This window comes from Sesamum indicum, linkage group LG5 (assembly GCF_000512975.1).
Source record: "Sesamum indicum cultivar Zhongzhi No. 13 linkage group LG5, S_indicum_v1.0, whole genome shotgun sequence".
Lineage (NCBI taxonomy): Eukaryota > Viridiplantae > Streptophyta > Magnoliopsida > Lamiales > Pedaliaceae > Sesamum > Sesamum indicum.
Genome location: NC_026149.1, coordinates 6,168,123 through 6,188,519, shown reverse-complemented (window position 1 = coordinate 6,188,519; position 20,397 = coordinate 6,168,123). Strand labels below are relative to the sequence as shown.

Sequence of the window (20,397 nt, the reverse complement as noted above, 5' to 3'; positions counted from 1 at the left end):
ATCTATCAAATCATAAGCCCATCTCACTTGATAAATGTGTCTCTATTATAATAATGAATTATGTTACAATTAATAATAAAAATAGATAAATAAATTAAAAAAAGAGCTGGTTTATGTGCTTTGAAATTCATATATTTTGACTGAAGTACGAATCATAACAAATTTTAAGCTAATTCTAAATTTTATGAATAAATTTACCATACTTGTTCGATTTTACACTCTTTGGTTGAACTCATGTGAATGTCTAATTATAATAATTGACTTGTACAGATCTTACAAATTATAAGTTCGACTCATTTAAAAGGAATTTTAAAAACATTTTGATATTAGATAACAAATAAAAATGAAAAAACCCATCCCATGTAACACACACTCCTTCATTTTCCCTTCATTCTTGAACACCAAAAACATGAGTAAAATCAAATCAAAGAATAGTGTAAGATGAACTTTTATTGTACAATTGTCATAGTTGCATTTTCATAAACCTTTTCCATTGTAATTTGTCCAAGTTGCATTTTCATAAACCTTTTCCATCTGCCCAACGTGCCAGCCTTGCATGTTAGAATTCAGATCTCTCTTCTCACATTCCATTCCTCCTTTCTTCACTACTTCTCTCATTACCTGACAAACAATCAATCAGTAGCTCCCAGAGAGCAAAGCTATGTCGATGCCGCGGCCGCCCAACGAGCCCTCCTTGGCTACGTGGGACTGCATGCTGCCGGGGCCACCGTCCAAGAACAATTGCGGATCTGCGGACCTCTCCTCAGCCGGCCTCCTTGCCTACGCTGCCGGCAGCTCCGTCGCCATTCTTGACACCCACTCCATGCAGCTGGTCTCCACCCTCCCCCTTCCCCCACAGGCTTCGTCCACCGTGTCCCCCTTCATCACCGCCGTGCGATGGTCTCCCCTCCCCCTACCCCACTACCTACTGGACAGCGAAAATACCTCCTCGCACCTCCTGCTCGCTGTCGGTGATCGCCATGGGCGCATTTCGCTGCTTGATTTCCGCTCCAAAGCCCCCATTCTTTCTTTCGATACAAATAATCCTAATTCATCTAAATTAGGTATCCAGGATCTCTGCTGGATCCAGGCCCGACCCGACTCCTGGTGCCTCGCTGCCATTTCAGGACCCTCGTTTCTCTCTATTTACAACACTGCAACTGGCCGCTGCTTCTTCAAGTACGATTCTTCCCCGGAATACTTCTCCTGTCTTAGGCGGGACCCCTTCGATTCCCGCCATTTCTGTGCCTTGGGTGATGATTCTGAAAACGACGTCGCCTTGAAGGAACTTCAGATTCGCACAGACGCGTCGGAATTGCAGAGGCTGGAGAGAGATTCTTCTAGTGGCAGTAACAGTGGGGCGCCGGCCTCTGTGATCTTCCCCAATTATGTGGCGAAGTTTGCCTTCTCGCCACATTGGAAACATGTGATATTAGTGGGTTTTCCCAGAGAGCTTTTATTGTTTGACTTGCAGTACGAATCGGTGTTGTTTGCAGCAGGGTTGCCGAGGGGTTGCAGCAAGATCTTGGAAGTGTTACCAGATGTGAATATGGAGGTGTTTTACTGTGCTCATTTGGATGGGAAGCTCAGTACTTGGCGACGCAAAGAGTGAGTGTTGTATGTCAACATGACTTTGCATTTTTGTTTTCTTGGTCATGTTTATATTGTACTGTATTGCTGAAGTGTGTTAGAATAGATTCCACGTGAACTTTTTCAAATTTGTTTATATAAACTGAGTAATGATATACAGAGTGTCAACTTGTGAGAATAATTACCTAGTAAAAATGTTTCAATAGAAAGTTTAATGGCCACGATTCACATGAAAAATGTAAGCTTATGAACTTATTGATATGAACGTGATATGTAATTTTAACAATTGAGCAAAGTTTGGTGAGCGTTGACAATGTATATTCTGTTGCCAGGATTATGGTAAAGAATGGTGAATGGGTGAATTGAAAGAGCAGACAAAACACATTTTATGATGTATATAACACGCTCATTGTGGTTCTGTAATCATGTTAATGTGCGAACACTGTCAGTTATGCACGAAGCTGTAGGACGTAGAAACAATGTGATAATTCTTGTCTGCTCTCTTTAATGGTTCTAATGTCATGGTAACTTAGATGCAATCCCATCATTTTAGAGTAAGCTTCTAGTAGGTCTAATTTCAGTTACTGGATTTCCTGTATGTGGTATTACTAGTAGAGCTTGTTGACTGAGCATTATTCCATGGTGATTAGGAGGTATATAAGTATACACCAAGTTTTTGTTCTATTTCATTGCGTAGTTGGAGTACTTTTCTTTTCTAAATTTTAGGTTGACTAAGAAAATCGTTCTTATTTGCATCATACCTCAGGGGAGACCAGGTGCACATGATGTGTTCAATGGATGAATTAATGCCTTCAATTGGCACAACTGTTCCTTCTCCTTTAGTTCTTGCAGTTGCCATCTCTCAATCAGATTACATGCTTCAAGACATCCGCAAACTTTGTCTTGGCACAGATTCATTTGATATGGATTTCGATAATCCTTTTGATTTCTTTGATGAATCTCCTATAATTTCGAAGACACATTTAATATCCATCTCTGATGATGGAAAAGTGTGGAAATGGCTCCTGACTGCTGAAAGGTTGAGGGATGGTCAGAAGGATATAGAAAATGTGAAAAAGGCTGCTGAGGTCCGTGAACTTCCAGCCCAGGAAGTGGAATCCCGATCAGAAGGTTTTCCTGGTGACTTAGGCGTACTGAAATCAGTCACACAGCCAGATGATACAAATAGCAGAGAAAACCGCCAATCTGGTCCCACTACTTCTTTAGAGGAAGTGTCATTTAAGGTTGTTGGGAATCTTATTTTTCAAAGATAATGCTCTTTTGTATTTCCTCGTTTATATTTATTTGATGTTGCTACCTGTGCTGGACTTGATGGTACAAGGATCACAACTGAAGAAGTGATATTTGCATGTTATTTTTCTAATTCTGCAGAAATACATAACTGCAATAGATGTCGAGTATCTGATGTATGCAAGCTTCTAAAAGTTTGATTCAGGGCATGATTGTTCTTGTTGCAGGTCAATTTGAATAGTAAAACATCCTTTGCGTCATATAAACCAAATGTTAAAAGAAGTAGTTACTTTATCAAGTTAAATCATGATTGTGGTTCTGTTCTAGAAGGCATTCAAAAGGAACTCGAGATTGTACTTTTTATTTAACCATGTGATCTGGATGGGAAAGAGAGTTATTCGATCACTCAATTCTTTTCAGGTTCCCTCGACTGCCAGAAAAAAAGAAAAATTCATTTTATGTTTGTTTCGGATTTGATTTGAGCTGATGGGCCTGATTCTGTAATATTTTGTTGTTCCCCTAGCCTGTTGCTGTTCTTTCTATGGGTTCATCTAAATTGCTAGTTCTGCCAATAATGCAGGTCACTCTAGATGGGCAGCTTCATCTTCTGTCATCAGCAGTTACTATGCTGGCTGTACCATCGCCTTCACTGACGGCTACTTTAGCACGTGAGTAATCTTTAACTGTTTCCTGTATTCGTGAATCCTTTTCTGCCACCCCTTGAAAGCTCATCGAATCTTCTGTGTTAAGCAGCATTATGCATTAACTGATTATTTATGCATTCATGAAGGTGGTGGAAACTCCCCTGCTATAGCTGTTCCACTAGTTGCTTTAGGAACGCAAAATGGCACGATAGATGTGATTGACATCTCGGCTAATGCTGTTGCTGCAAGTTTTTCTGTTCACAGCAGCATGGTCAGGGGATTACGTTGGCTAGGAAACTCAAGACTTGTTTCCTTCTCTTATACGCAGGTCAGAATAGTCTTTAGGAGCATCCTAATTTTTTGGTGGTTAACAATTTCTCCTTATGCATATGGTCACAGGCTATGTTGGCAATTGGCAGCAATTGCTTCACACTTGATTCCTCTTTGATTTAACTAGTGCATCCATTTTTGAAGCATTGCCTTGACTTCTGTCAATATTTGTAAACCGCAGTTTCTTAACAATATTCATTTTTGTATGCAGGGAACAGAGAAAACAGGAGGCTATGTCAATAGGCTTGTTGTAACCAGCCTGAGAAGTGGCCTTAATAGAACATTTCGAGTACTTCAAAAGCCGGAGCGAGCACCAATAAGAGCATTAAGGGCTTCATCTTCTGGAAGGTTTACTGATTCCTTAGTCGTTCTATTTGGTTGTTTTGTTTGTACTGGATTTGAGTTATTTGATGTTTTACATTTCTTGAAATTTTTCATGTATCCTAAAGTAAGCATACCTACTGAAATTACATATCTTACTGATGATAGAAGAAGTATTTAGCTACTGAGGAATTTGAGAGCAAACAAAACTTATTAGATCTTATTGTTGCTAGTCAGTGATTGACCAGTAATATATTTTCATGTTAAAACTCAAATTGTGAAGAAAGATCTCGGAATGCATGTTCAATCCTCTTCACTTGAAGAAAATAAGACAAAAGGAGAGTTGAAACTGGAAAAACTTTAAACAACTTCAATCACTACTACCACAACCATCATCTCTTGCTTCATTCTTTTTTGTTAACTTTCTTTTATATTCCTTTACCTTTTGGTGATGGCAATGGAAATTGATGAGGTTTGGCTCCGGAAAGATGGAATGTTATATCCAGAGATGGTTGGTCGGAGCTATGAGAATATTATACAGAGGGAGTGTCATGAATGGTTAAAGATGAGAGTTCTGTTGGCCTTGGGTTTGGCTGCTAAGTGAGAATTTGTCATTTTGAATTGGACTACTAAGATATGGTGGAGTTGTTAGGTCTCAGTTAGAGAGCTGGGGGAAAGTGTGACATTATATCAGTGTACAACTTAGGGGTGGTGGAGAGCTGGGGTTGCTGTTGGTGCTGGTTTAGAAAAGGTTTAGGCCTTGTTGGGACTAAGTAGGCTATATTGATAAATAGTCAATATTAGTAGTAGTAGTATAAGTATTTTGGTATAAGTTGCAATTTTCAAGAAAGTGGCGAGAACTGTGAATGTGGGCGGGGTTTGACAGCTTTTGGACAGCAAGGCTATAATTGTTTGAAATCCTTTTCCTTTCTGCATTTAAGAAGTGGATTTTGCCAATAAAAGAATACGGAGCCATTCTAAATGCATCTTTGGTTTTTAACATAGTTATATGTTGTTTCTTATTTCAAGCCTTTCAAAGCACATTGTTCATAAAATGCCTTCGGTGAGGGGTGGGGTTTGTTTATAGGGTTTTAAAGTTGTAATTGTTTTAGTTGAATGTAAATGCCAAATAGTTAAGGAAAACAAACATAAAATTTTTACAGTGCTTGACCTAATAACCAAGCTTTTGATGAACTACCTAGGCTTTCACTCAAGATTTTATAGGTTCTTGCTTCCAATTTCGATTTGTCTGAAGCCTACTATATACCATACAGCATTCAACAATTGTGTTGCTAGGGACACTAAGTATTGCCCTTCGCACTTGGACAACCTCCATGTTGGCAAGGGACATCCTTCTCCTTGGCACTCATTCAGGCCTCTTTTTATGCAGGAGAAAGGATTTGTAAGAGTTTGAAGACGTTTGAAAATTGTAAGGTCAAGTGGACCCTTCTTTCTTACGAAAATGGTCACATTTACAATTTATAAGAGAATAATTTTTCTCTCTCAACCGAGAAAAATGTTCCAAGTGAACACATTTTGATCGATTAGGACAGTTTATATCAAGCTTCCATAAATTTTTCAATAAAAACAAATTTTAGGAGTTATATAACAATTTCCAAAAGTTATGTTCATAAGCAGACTTTGGTTAACCATGGAAAGCACAGTTCATTAGATATAGACAAAATGTGACTTGGACATTTGTGTGCAGTGCCTGATTTCTAAAGTAAGTTTCTAATGAAAATCTATTTGCATAAAGACTTCAGTAGGAAGATCAATAATATATTTGGGAAGGATATTTCCATCTTATTAAGGAAGTACTTCTAAATCAGCCGTTAGAATGATTTTAAGAAGTAATTGTGATTCAACCTGAATAATTATACTTTGAGAGAGTGATTAACTCACATTAAGTTTATATGTCAGCCTACTGCTTTTGACTCTTTTTTGCGATCTTGAGTGGATTTTAATATATTACAGTGCGGAAGCTTACCCTGCCATTTCTGAATCCAAACCATTAGATGAAATTGAGTTTTGGTTATCTTCAGAAACATATTTAAGTATTGGACCAAAAGTCAAGACACTTGTTGAGTTACTGCAAGTAGGAGCTCTTTAGTCACATTGTCATCTGTAATAGGACAGTTTCAGATTTTGATTCATTTCTATGTGGAATCCATTTCCTTACAAGTACAAGAGATCTTTCTCAATCCTCACATCAAGGATTACAAATGCCCTTTTTTGCATCAGGCTCTCATACTGGTAGTCTACCTCTTTTTCTGGGGTTGATGATTAAGAAAATGCCACTCGTATTTCTTCCTGGAAAGGAAATTAAACAAACAAGAAATTATCTAATGGAAGGTTGTAAATTTTGCAAATATTTTAATACGCATAAATTTCTATTACCATCATTTTAGTATAAACAAATTTGAGTCATAAAATTTGTTAATTTCAAAATCATCATGAGTTTATATTTCTTGGTTATTACTTTTTTCTTACAATAAAATAGGTCTGCTTGTGCATATTTATGTGCAATTTTTACCATTACAAGTAGAAGCATTTACAGTTTTAATCCTGATTTAGTTATCAATCGGTTGATGGATCAATATAGTTTCACTTAAATCCTTGTATTGCTTTAACTAGGTTCATTCTTTTTGAGTGGTATTGCCAAAAATGTCGTCAGGTAAGCAAAATCTAAGACGCACCGAATTTTTCCAGTTAACATGATGATACCAAAAGCTTCACTTTTTCGGGAAAAATCTGAATTTGAGTTTTTAATTACAATTTTGAGGTTATGGTCTGTTAAACTATTATCTTGATGTTAACATGCATTCTAACAAATAGTACTATAAGAAGTAGCTTATGTGCGGAATTCCATGCAATGGTCCAAAAACTGTTGAATAGGGAACAAGTTATATAAGATTATTCTCAGGGAGTAAGAATGTAATGCGACTGACTACTAAAGATTGTTTTATTGTCTCAAGGATGCCCTCATCACTCAATGTGCTCTTGCGCATGTACGCGTATAGTGGGGGAGACCATGCTTATGGGATAGAGATTCTCGTCTTTCTCAAAGGAGACTTATGACTCAAATGGCTGAAATTGTTGTCAAACCTAGGTTGATATGTCCGAGAACAATATTAACCCACTTGACTAATAAATCAACTCTGGTATCATTGCAAGCAAATGGTAGTCTAAAGCAGTCTGGGTTAAGATTTCTTTGTGATTCTCTAATCTAATTATTTTATCTTAGAAGCTGGCGCCTTTTTTACCCTCCATGTTCTCTATATTATGCTTTTGCCCCCTCCTCTCCTTTTTGAAGTAGGATATCATAAATTTAACTTGGTATACACTAATCACTGTGGATAGCTTGAGATGTTTGAAGTAGGATTCCATTGCCCTCAATTTGGGTCCAGTGGTAGGTGGGTTGCTGGGTCTGGGAGGACAGTGTTTGGACATGAAGCTCCTAATGGATTGGCAGGGTAGACGACTCACTAGATAGGAAATGCAAAAATGTTAAGGATTAATGGACTAAGTTAGATTTAGGTACTTGTAGAAGTTTTAAATACTAGTGGGCTATAAAGTTACTATGAACTGCAGGTGCATAGGGATATGGATAGTAATGAAATCTTATGATTGATTGAACTTCTAAATTTCAGTTAGATATTGTGCAACTTCTGGCATGGTGGCACAACTGCTATTCTAGGTCTAGAAGGTTTTACAGGGACTTTTTCAGGTCTACTAGAAAAAAGTTTTTCCAAGATAGAATGCATTTCTGAGATATATTTTCATGTAATTTTTCAGAGATCAGGCTGGGTTGATATACAATTAAGATCATCTTCTCATATCCTAGTTTAAGCCAAAGTTCTTGTCAATTGGTTGCTAAAGGAAACACTAAACTGTTCTTATAGAACTTGTGGAAAATGTCAGGGAAGTAGATAAGTTTGCGTTACAGAATATCGCTTTTATAGTAACCAAAGATCCGTAATATTGTCAATAGCAAATAAAAGTATTCACTTTCCCTTCTGGAGATGGATGGTTGAGATATAAATGAGAAAAGGTTATAGAATGGTGTTCTAATTGGTCAAATCTATGACTTAATTGACCTAAATGATTTCATTTTCATTCTAAAAAATCACGAGCATTCTTTACTAAACCTGTTCAAAGTGGATTTCTTTTATATTCACAACTTGTTAGCAATTCTTTCTGAGACCCTTCCTTCAATATAGCTGTAAATTCTTTCAGATATCTTTTGATCTTGTTCCGGGATGCACCTGTTGAGGTTTGGGCAATGACAAAGGCTCCGATAATGGTTAGTTTTTATTCTTCTTCTTTATCAGCCTTTCTGATTAAGATATGATGATTGTTCTCTTTCTTTCTTGTTTTGGAAACTGTTTTGAAATTTGTCATTTAAGTGAGATAAAGGTATCAATAACAGTTATGCATTCATTAAGCTGATTTAAAGGTGTGAACTTGAACTGAGAGCAAAAGTAACTTGATTCTGCGGGTAAATTATCAAACAAATAATGAATGTTCTCTTGTAAGTCTCAAGGCTTGATAACCATTGAGTTTCATTTGAGCTAATTTTCCCTATAATCGCATATGCTGCCAACTTCTGAATTCATTTTATTGATCATGACTAGAAATTCCAGCTTTTAATAAGAAAGTTTTCCTTTTTAATGAATTGAAGTAAATTAAATTACAAATATCCACACTGGAATAGTTTTATTAATTCTTTCAACCTTTACTCTCAAAAAACATCTAAAGTATTTATGGTGCAGCTGAGGTCGTTAGCTCTTCCATTCACCGTTCTTGAATGGACTCTTCCAACAGTTCCAAGGCCAGCCCAAAGTAAACCTACAAGGACCTCTTCATTTTTATCCAAAGATCATGCTGACGTCCCCCTTATCGGGCCCTCATCCCCTACTACAACATCATCAACTGATGCTAGTGAGCAATTTTTGCTTAAGCTAATTCATATCTTTCTTTAAAGATGTTTCCTAGATCTGACTCTTAAGTTGGCCAGCTTTACTTAATATTTGCATTGAATATTCATTTCATGAATTGCAGAAGAAGGAGCAGATGGATCCCATGAAGATTTTTCAGAAAGCTTTGCATTTGCCTTGGTGAATGGCGCACTTGGAGTGTTCGAGGTCCACGGACGAAGAATCCGAGACTTTAGGTATGCTTTTTCTCTAATTCATGGCTGATGGTCAATTTATCAGGATGCGCTTTGGGCCTTTAACAGATTAATATCTCCAACCTTTGGAATTAAATTCAAGTTATAGTTTTAGGTTGAACCTCTAAAATATATGGATAACTTTAGACTTTTTGGCAGGAGCAGTGAGCTTTTTATTTGAAACTGTTTTTGACGGGGTGGGTATGCATATAGCAATGGGATGAAGAGGGTAGTCAAGTTCTCATCTGTTCCAGATCTCATAATTAATGATAACTATATGTAGATACCTCAAGTTTAGGCAGATGACGAGTAAACTGACTTTTTGTTGGAAGTCTTATGAACAATTTGTTGACCAGATTTTTCTGTTAATGCTTCTATATTAGCATTTTTTTTTCAAAAAAAAAAACCGTTTCTAAGTTATCCATGTCAAACAGGTTGTCAGTGGATCTGTCCTTTGGGAAAATTTCTTCGAATAAACAAAGTAGACCTGTACTATGGTTGAGCCGGTCATTTTTTGATCAAATTCTTTTTATTTTTTTCGCTGTTAGTTGCATTTTGTTTTAACTCTAGTTACTTATGCTAAAACTATTCTGCATGAATTTTTTCCTCAGTTATTTCCTCTTGCCCAAGCTTTTAGCGTGTTTTCTTTTTGCTATTACCCCTTTCTTGCTTAATCATAATCTTGATATAAGCTTTAAGGCATCATAAGTCTGATAGGTAAGCAAGTTGCTTACAAAAAGATTTACTCAGAAACGGCTCCTTGCGTTGAATCTGATATAGGAGATGGCCATTTGTTTTGTTAGCCAAAATACTTGATTTTCATTTACAATTGGAAAGCTGAAGCTAAGTTGCAAGCTTGATTCTATTGATGTGATGCACAAATTCTAGAAGGTTGCTCATAATGAGATGCTGTTCTGATGTATTACATTTTATATGTGCGTGTATTATGCTGACTGAGATGTTTTTGCAAATAAAGATTGTTTAAAGCAAATTTCAGTTTTTAGGGAAAGCATACATTTGTCTGGGTTTTTTATCATAAATTCATGGACAACCAGCGTACTAAGCTGCTCATAGTTTTAACTATATCCTACTTTTGGACTAACTTCTTATTTCAGAAGAGTCAAAAAGTTTTGCTGTTCATTGAGAAACTTTTGTTATAGCATTAGACAGTCCTTGTACGGTTCACTTTCTAGCAAGTTTAATGATGATGAAAACTTTGTTGTTTGGCAATGTTGTTACCTGCTCTCTTCGTCAATCTAATTTTTATGGTGCTGCGTGTTTGGCATATTTGCTTGTTCTAATCATTGATTCTCCTGTTATTTAAGAGTATGCTGAATTTGCAATTCGGGCTAGGTATAGTTGATAATTGGCTGCTGAAAAGTGGAATAAAAAACGGCAATATGTTGATGAAGACAATATTATTTGTTCGCTCATTGCTAATAACTAGGGGTGTAAACGATTCGAGCTTGAGTTGAGCTCGAGCTCGAGCTCGAGCTCGATTTTTAGTTGTTCGAGCTCGATTCCTATATGATGAGACAGCTCGAGCTCAAGTTGATCTATTATTATTATTATCAATAAAATAAAATGTTATAATTTTATAAGTTATAAAATAGATTGCATAATGTATACTATGTTATAAATATACCAAAATGTAGTATGAAATTTTAATGTATTGTTATAAATATAAACTACTAATTAGTTTAGTAGTAATATAATTTGTAAAATATACCAAAAAAAAGAAAAATTCATACTGAACAATTTAAAATTGTAGAAAAGTATCCATTATTTAGAATAGTGCAATTGAAATATATAAAAATATTTTATAGTTGAGATTAATATATGTTCACAATCTGCAATAAATTTATATATTCATAAATATTAGTATTACATTGATATAACTATCATCTTACATTGTTGAACAATATGGGTTAATTGGGTCATCAAAATTCAGATCAAACCGTTAGATATGATCAAACTTACAGAAAAATTCATTTGGTAAAGTTTTAGACTTATTGGATATACGGATGTCGAGATATCGTACTCGGAACATAAGAGTTATCGTTCAAGATGGTGTATCGTTGAATCAGGTCATGTGATATGATCTAATGGACATAGTCTTATATATATTTAAAGTTGGTATGAATCGGGTGCTCGGATTTTAAGATATCGTAATTGTTGATTAAACTTTTTTATCTCATTATATATATAATAAAATAATAATAAATATAATTAAAATTGTTCAACCATTATTATTATTATTATTATCATTATTTTCGATTAATTCGTAGGAATAACTAAATTTCGACATAAATTTATAAGTAATAAAATAGATTGCACAATGCATAGTATGTATCTTGATATAAATATAAAACTCAGAAATAGATAAAAAGATCATAAGTGAATTACTTGTCAATTTAAAAAACATATAACAAATACAAATATATATTAAAATATAACATAAAGTTTATATGTGTCATATTAAATAATAATCTTAATTATAAAAATATTATAATTTACTAAGTTGTTGATTAAATTTGTTTTGTATAAAGATTGAATGTATAAATAAAAGTACCATAATTTATTATTGTCCAAAATAAAATGTATGATATTGATTAATAATTATAATATATGGTCAATTTTGAGTGTAAAATTGATAAGTTTTGAATATAAAATTAAATATATAAACATTTTATAAATAAAAATATATATAAAAAATAAAAAAAATAGGAAAAGCTCACGAGCCGGCTTGCGAACTGATGAATAAAGAGAATTGAGCTCGAGCTCGAATTTTTCGAGCTTGAGTCGAGCTCAAAATCGAGCTGGTTTGCGAAGCTCGTGAGCCAGCTCGACTTGTCTGCCACCCCTAATAACCATGCGCCTAAAGTTAGTATCAAATCTAGCTGGACTTGTGTTCCACACCTCATGGCACCACTAATTCTCCTTAGGCGATGTTTTCATGGGCTTGTGAATGTGGCTAGTAGTAAAATTGGAGAAATCTTGGTAATTGATTAGTAAAGCTGTCCAAAAGTTGAAAGTGAATTTTCTTCTTTACACTACACTAATCTTGCACCCGGCCTCTTGCCTGTCTCTTGAGCCTCCGAGCCCCGTTCCTGGCCCGTAGACCAATCCCCTACCGAGCGCTGTGCCCTCTTCAAGAGCTTGCTGCAGTCCTGTGCAGCCAACTCTAACCCATCCAAGCCCTGTGCTGCACACATAACTTAGTCCCTCCCCAGCTTTCCCGCCCTGCTACAAACCCAGGCTGCCATCACCTACTGCTGCAATCAAGCATGCTGAGTGGTAACTAAAAATGCATTTGGTATAAATAAGTATATAGAAACTTATATGTATGCATGCTTATATATAGTTTTATATATGAATACATATGCGTATATACAAGTGGTGGCGCAATTGTGTTTCTGATGTTGGTGGCCTGTGGTGGTTGAATGGTTTGATTTGAAGAGGCTTGGGGCTGGTTCATTATGGGTTTTTGGATGCTTCGCACTTATGCTGCAAGAAGTACAAAAAATATCTTCCCAGAAGCTAAAGTGGAGATTGCAAACATCCTTCAAATGGTTTCTTTAAGCCACAAGGGGAAAAGCTGGTTTTATAATCTGTTGCAAACTGCTACTAAAGATTTGTTTGCAAAAACCTATTTGAAGTGATCATTAGCTTATCGCTGAAGTTAAATTAAATTAGATTTTGTGAAACTTGGTTATTCTTCTAAAAAAGTTTACGTCTACCTTTACTCTAGCAGAAGGAAGAAGCACAAAAAGGGGCGCTGCTCCAACTTATTTTTTTGGTATATGGGTAGATATTATAACATATATGGTGTTTTTGTCCTTCCAAATTTTGAAAAGTAGAGAAGGGAAGTATGTTTCTGTATTATTGAAGACATGTAATCTCAAATACATAGAGATGGAGGAAGAGGATATGTACAAAGTGATTCACATACCAATCATAGCTATCGCAAATAATAAGAAAGATATATACAATGTAACAACCCTAACAAATCCCCCCCCCCCCCCCCTAAGCTGGAGTATAAATATCAATCCTGCCCAACTTGTTATAGAATTTAAATTGGGAAAGGTTTGCTCTCTGCATAGGAGGAGTTAATCCGCCTCGGGAACGAAGTGGCATTCTAGTTCAATATGTTTTTGTCCTCTCATGAAAAATTGGATTGCTCGCAATATTAAAATTGTCACTCACTTTTTGTCATTAATTTTCTTTTTTTAGTGATTTTTAATGAATTTATATTTTATTCAAAAATTAAATAATTAAATTTCGATAAAGCTAAACTAGTTTTCCAGTTTCTTCACTGGCCAATTCCACCTCCACCTCTCTCTCTTCCTCTAACTCACTACACATACACAAGAAAAATGAAGAAATTAGTAAATAAATGTATATTATATGCATATATATGTAAATTTATAAATTAGTGTATCAATCTACTGTCGACAATATATATGTATCTATATATACATGTGATGTGTATGTAAATATATAAATCTGTGAATACATATGTGCATATATACATACATTTTATAAAATCTCTTTCACTCTCTTCGCACGTGTGTGTGTACATTTGTGCAACTTAGAATTGGGAAGAGTGGGTTGAGTGATGGGGCTGCATGGAGGGTGGAGCAGCTGGGTAGATCTGCAGCAGCGATGACTGCCAGAGTGGGGCCAGGGGCTGGCTGTTGATGAGAATATAAGGAGAAAGGAAAAAACAGAAGGAAAGTAGAAAGAAAGAAAAGAGGGGGGGGGGGGTTGAACGTGGAAAAATGATAAATAAAGAATAGGAAAGAAGACAGAAAAGAATAAAGAACAAAGCAGTACAATTTTTATTGTCTTTGTTATTTTGCTTTCTGTCTTAGAGTTTCATGACTACTCCGGAACATAGAAATGGAACTTTTAATTTGTATCTTTTCATGGTGGTATAATTTCATATGTTTCTATGACGTGATTTGGTCATTTCTTTTAGTGGATAGAAATCATGGCCTTTTAATAAACAAATCCTTGTCAGTCATCTTTCAGCTTCGTCGCATTTTCTTTTGTCATTATAATTTATTTCTATAACCAAGTTAACTTTTTTATATTACATTGCTCACTACTTTATCATGTTCAACTACAAACTGAAATGGCTTCCATGTTTCCTTAACATCATGGAAGTGCTCTAATTCATGTTATCTTGTCTGAATTTGCCATTATTTCAGACCGAAGTGGCCATCATCTTCATTTGTTACGTCGGATGGATTGATTACAGCCATGGCTTATCGCTTGCCTCATGTAGTATGTACCATATATGATGGACTTATTCTACTCATGATTGAATTTTCATTTTTCGACTTTATGGGAAGGTTTCATATTAGAAGCTCTGTATTGACATTTCAGGTCATTGGAGACAGGACAGGGAACATACGCTGGTGGGATGTCACTACTGGGCAATCATCCTCATTCAACACTCACAGGGATGGTATTAGGAGAATCAAGTTCTCACCAGTTGTTCCTGGAGACCGTAGCCGTGGGCGTATTGCTGTTTTATTTTATGACAACACATTTTCTGTGTTTGATCTGGTAAGAATCACATAGCATGATAGCACTAGTTGAAATACTTCATGACTATGTTAATCATTATGTGTGGAATATTTTTATGTGAAATTTCATGTATCTTACATGGATAACAATGTGTAGAAGGTAATCCTTATACTTTAATGGTATTTAGAGACATCCACTACCAACTTAAAATTTGTTCAACTTCCTTCTCAATTCATTTTGATAAGAGTTGGATTAAGATTTAAGAAACCTTTATTCCCCAATTCTACATGTGAAATTTTCTCACAATTGCAATATCAATGTAAAAGGACTAGTTCACATTATTGTTCTTTCCCCAACTTAGGGAATGTCTCTGTTTGATTCTCAATTTCATAAGTGCTTTTGATCTACAGGATTCACCTGATCCATTGGCTAATTCCCTTTTACAACCACAATTTCCTGGAACTCTAGTAGTTGAACTTGACTGGTTGCCATTGCGGACAAGTAAGGATGATCCACTGGTACTGTGCATAGCTGGAGCTGATAGTAGTTTCCGTCTTGTTGAACTTAATGTGTATGTCTATTAATTCCTTACAGTTCACTATAACTCTTCATATTTTAAGCATTTGCTGCTACAACTGTGTACATATCCAGTGTAAGCTGATAGAAGAGGACATGGTTATCATATCCTTAGTATTACTCCAACTGTCCTAAGTTTAAAACTTTATTTCCTGAATGGAATTTCTTTTTACCATCTCAGCTAAAACATATGAAATGTCAATTGATTCTTCATTACTACATTTGAAGGCATTAATGTAAAGATATACAACACTTTCATTTTCTCTAAACTCATCTAACACTCGGACCTAGTTGACTGGGAGTTTTTATTTTGGATGGAGGGGGTATTAATTTAATGAGACAGGCACTATGAGTTTGCAAGTCAATATATTCTATTATGAATCAAATATTTTCTGTTTCAATCAATCTGAAGTGTGATCCTTGCAGGATATCCTTCTTGTGTAAGAGATCTACGAAGAGGCAGATCTTATATCAGGAGAATTCACGATATAAACAGAGAAACAGATCAATTAAGAAAGGAACCTGAAACATTAAAGTTGAACTCTTGGATGATACAAACTTAACAGTGCCAATATAAAGTATTGACATTGTAACTGCCTGTTGCCTGCTAGATCATTAGCAATCTTTTCTAGTTATCGGGATGGAAAGTGGCACAGTGGATGTGATACTTATTTGATGTGTGCATTAAATTAGCATGTGCCAGAGTAGTTCTATTTTGTCCTGTGTGGATTGGATCTACAAAACTTTACAGTAAAGTTTGTTTACATGTCATATTTTGTGTTGCAAAAATGGAAACCAAGTGCGTTAAGGATACTCTTACTCAACTTTTCATGTTATATATTTTCACTTGAAATGCAATTTACTGCTTGTCGCAAATATGTTGAGAAGCTCACAACCTAAAAGCATCTTGCTATAGTTGATGAGCCAAATTCCTCTGCATGCAGAAATGACCAGAAAATGGGGGTTCTTGGTCCCCAAGTTCGACCAACAAAAGAGAGATTTCGGCCAGTACCTTTGCCTTCTCCTGTATTGCTCCCCACACCACATGCCCTGGTACCTTCTGAAACATGACTTGTAGCAAACTATAGTATAAACATGGATCTATGGATTGGTTGGTTGTTCTGTAACTAGTATTCTGTGTACAAGATATATGGTAAAACTTTAAGGGAGGGGAATCTTTCTTTGTATTGGTATTTCTTTGATGTATACTACAAACAGATTGAAAATACTGTTTTTGGTAGTATCTTAGTAGAAGTTGAAAATTGATAATGAGTATTTGTCATCAATTTGCTTATTAGAGATGCTTTTCTTTTTCCTACAGGCGCTGAGGATGATCTTGCAGTTGGGTGTGAAACCTGCATGGTTTGATGTATTTAGCACAACCATGAATGACTGGAATACTCCAGGAACCCCATCAGCTGGAGATCTCCGTGGCTACATGATGAATTCACCACGTGTTGGCGACTCTGTTGTTCCAGAAATGCTTCTGAAAGTATTAGAGCCTTACCGTAAAGCAGGTCTGTTTCTGTCCTGTTCACAGCTAATGTAAAATATGTGTATCTTAACAATTTAATGACTTTTTCTTCCTTTACGTATCCTTAAGGCTGCCTCCTTGATGACGAGAGAGTAAGACTATATGCTAAAGTTGTTAGAAAAGGCTCCCCATTGAGGTTGGCATTTGCAGCGGCCATCTTTGGTGAATCCATGGAAGCCCTATTTTGGCTACAATTACCTCATGCTCTCAACCACTTGATGAATAAATTGGTTAATAAATCAACACAAAGAGGGCCACATACAGCTCGCACTCCTGAAATTGACGAGGCATCCATGTTGAGCAGGATATCTTCAAAAGGGAAATCAGCGCCTGGATCAGGGAAAAAGAATTTGTTGGTTAGTCAAATTGAGTGATAAAAATTGTTGTTTATTGGATAGATATGTTTAAATTAGCTATCAAGTGTTTTGGTTTTATTGGTGGAAAGTTGTGATGTGTCCGTTATATGTATGGTTTCCGGTAGTTGAGAATTCTTTATGATAATATTTCTCATCGCAGGTTAACGGTCAACTTAAATTGATGGCCTTTGAACAACAAGAACTATGGGAGCGCGCTAATGAACGTATCAATTGGCATGAGAAATTGGAGGGCGAAGAGGCAATTCAAAACCGTATACATGAGTAAGTCTTTCCTCTAAATTATTGACACCTCCTGTTCAAGATTTCTAGTTGCTAATTGGATCATCCAGCATTGGGATGGACAAGTTTATTGTGAGGCTGTGCCTCTATCAACTGAATTGTATTCTATTACTGGATTCTTGTAGAAGCATTAATTGTGTTCATGGTAGCTAGCCACAAATCATCTTTCCGTCATGTATTATTTCTTTATGAGAAATAGATTATCTCCTATTTAGTGGCAAACTGGATGTCTAACTAAGTTAATTTTGTCTGACTTTGAAACTGAGTCATCATCAATAATCTGATTGCTTTATTATATTGCGAGCAGAATGTGATTGTTAAGGATGTACTTGCATGGTTAAGACACAGTGGAAGAAGAGAGACAAAAATGAGATTAGTTTCTAGATATCCAACAAACATCGAATAAGTGCGAGTAATTAGAAAATATATAGTATAGCTTGCAGTTATTCTTGTCATTTCACTTGATGCTTGTTGCAAAAGCAAGAAAATAGTTTCCTCTTTCATTTTCCATCTCTGTTTCTCAAGCTTAAAAGTGTTTATAAAACATGGAAGGAGGACATCTACATCAGAGTTCATATGATTGTGGGTCAGGAATCATATGCATCAAAGTTTTATGTGACCGAGTCTGCACAAAACTGCGACACATGCTCATAAAATGTTATTGTCATTTGAACAGTGTACAGATGGCTGTGAACATATTTATGTGATGATTCAAATAAGGGAGTTACAATTATCTCCCTGAGGAGTTTAATTACAACTATACCCCTCCCCATTTTGAAACTACAAAACCTTCCCATTCAAAATTACGACATTTACATGACGCCCCCATCTGCTAGAAGTATGGAAATGATCATGTAATCCAAAAATTTTTGTATATGCCTATTTGCCATTAGTTATTTGGTAAACTTGAAGGGGTACTTTTGTAATGAATACAATCTGTAGGTAATATTATTTTAATCATGCACTGGATACCAAATTTTGTAGCCTTATCTTATTTTATATTCTTAACTATTTATATTTTGTATTTTATGTAAAGAATAATAGATGCATTCATCTAACTACATCGCATAATGATATGAAGCTATATTATGAGGGTTGGATTGTATAATACACTGAAATTAGATAAGTTTTCATTTATTGGCACAAAATCTTGTAATGTTAATTCTTCAACATGTTTTTTCAATTTGTGATGATTTGCAAAAATGATGTAATGAAGCCTTATTTACTTTAAACCAATGCCATGCTGTTTTATTTATTTCAATGTTGGAATCAATTGTTTTAAACACTATAACAGTAAACATATATTTTTAGCTATCATTTAATATCTAGAGTGTGGAGAAACATAATGTTAAGACAATCCTTCTTTGCAGTTTTCAGAAAAATTTCTCCTATGACGTTTTTAAAATAAGGCACCTCAACATAACTAAAGAATTATATTTATCTCGTTTTCCTAAATTAAAGACAGAACAAATACACCTCCATGTTGTCTAAAAAATTAAAGGGGAATTAACATTATAAATTTGAAAGCACTGGCATGTAAACATTGTAAATTTGGAGGGCACTGTAATTTCAAAATGTGGAAGGGTGTAGTCAGAGATTACATTAATTCTCAAGGGAAGGAGTTGTAATTGATTGATCTTTTAGTTTTTGACCAGGAGGAACTTAGTCTTGTTACATTTATCATTTGGGTGTTTTTACTGGCCGCAACTTGGAGGCAAGATTTTATAATTTTAAAAGGGCCCCGGAAATAGTCTGTAGTTACAATAATTCCGAGCAAAGGTCATTACAATAAGCCCTTCAAATAATGCATATGGAAGTCCAAATCTGGATTATTGTGGACTTTAGGACTTGGAGAGAAATTGGGAATGTTTCTGTTGCATTTATTTTAAACAGAAATAATAACAATAAAAATAACTAGAATCCAAGAAGCTTGGACAGCATTCAAATTATCTTCAACAGAATGTTCCTTTATTTGGCAGGTCTACCTTAGTTGTAACTATCCTGTAGACTTTCACTTACATGAGGTTCAAAGTGTGACTGAAATGAAGTGACCATAATCTAACTCTAAAGTTTAGTCATTTCAAATGAGAGCATTCAGTTTAGGCCCTTGGGGATGAGGGAACATTATGATTCGTGTTTCAGTCTTTTCCACAGTGGCTGGTAGTAAATATTATTTATTGTCTAGTTGGTAAGAGTTTTCATTCTGCCTCTTTATTTTCCTTCAAAAATACTTTATGGAAGCTCTGTTGCACCAGGAATAAAATCACCTGAAGCAGCTCCATCCCCAAAAGGTTATCCTCGCAGCTTATCAAGATCCTGCTCTGCGTCGATCTAATACTTGCAGCTAAAACCCTTTGTTTCCTTATCGATCTGTTAACTTAAAGTCTCTTAAGTTTCTAAACACTTCTCTTCCTAAAATCATGTGTACATCCTCCTGCTGTAGGATATTTTTTTAATTGTTGCAAAAACCTCAGGTTGAATGAGATGCATATCTCATTTTAGCAATAGGTGAAAATCTTATATGAGGTGTCAGTATATGCATGACCTGATGTAAATTTTTTTGGAGACTGTTAACTGAATTATAGAGAATCTTGACATAAATAAGACAAAATTAAGCCTTATTCACTTTATTTCCCATGGTCAGACTTGTGTCAGTTGGGAACTTGGAGGCTGCTGTTAGCTTGTTGCTCTCAACTTCTCCAGAGAGCTCTTACTTCTATGTAAATGCTCTGCGAGCAGTTGTGCTTTCCTCTGCTGTGTCCTCATCTCTGCATGAACTGGCTGTAAAGG

General features: G+C 35.5%; 1 protein-coding gene across 1 annotated transcript in view; it reads left to right on the top strand.

Annotated features, from left to right (window-relative positions):
• LOC105162134 (WD repeat-containing protein 11) overlaps positions 469 to 20,397 on the top strand; it is a 24,254-nt gene continuing 4,325 nt past the window's right edge. The window contains exons 1-16 of the mRNA XM_020693815.1: positions 469 to 1,608; positions 2,357 to 2,834; positions 3,422 to 3,509; positions 3,632 to 3,813; positions 4,027 to 4,163; positions 8,373 to 8,439; positions 8,909 to 9,077; positions 9,198 to 9,309; positions 14,520 to 14,595; positions 14,698 to 14,880; positions 15,252 to 15,412; positions 16,362 to 16,470; positions 16,739 to 16,934; positions 17,021 to 17,307; positions 17,468 to 17,589; positions 20,252 to 20,394. Coding sequence (XP_020549474.1) covers positions 662 to 1,608; positions 2,357 to 2,834; positions 3,422 to 3,509; positions 3,632 to 3,813; positions 4,027 to 4,163; positions 8,373 to 8,439; positions 8,909 to 9,077; positions 9,198 to 9,309; positions 14,520 to 14,595; positions 14,698 to 14,880; positions 15,252 to 15,412; positions 16,362 to 16,470; positions 16,739 to 16,934; positions 17,021 to 17,307; positions 17,468 to 17,589; positions 20,252 to 20,394 — 3,457 coding nt within the window. The 5' untranslated portion in view covers positions 469 to 661. The remainder of the gene's footprint in view (positions 1,609 to 2,356; positions 2,835 to 3,421; positions 3,510 to 3,631; positions 3,814 to 4,026; positions 4,164 to 8,372; positions 8,440 to 8,908; positions 9,078 to 9,197; positions 9,310 to 14,519; positions 14,596 to 14,697; positions 14,881 to 15,251; positions 15,413 to 16,361; positions 16,471 to 16,738; positions 16,935 to 17,020; positions 17,308 to 17,467; positions 17,590 to 20,251; positions 20,395 to 20,397) is intronic.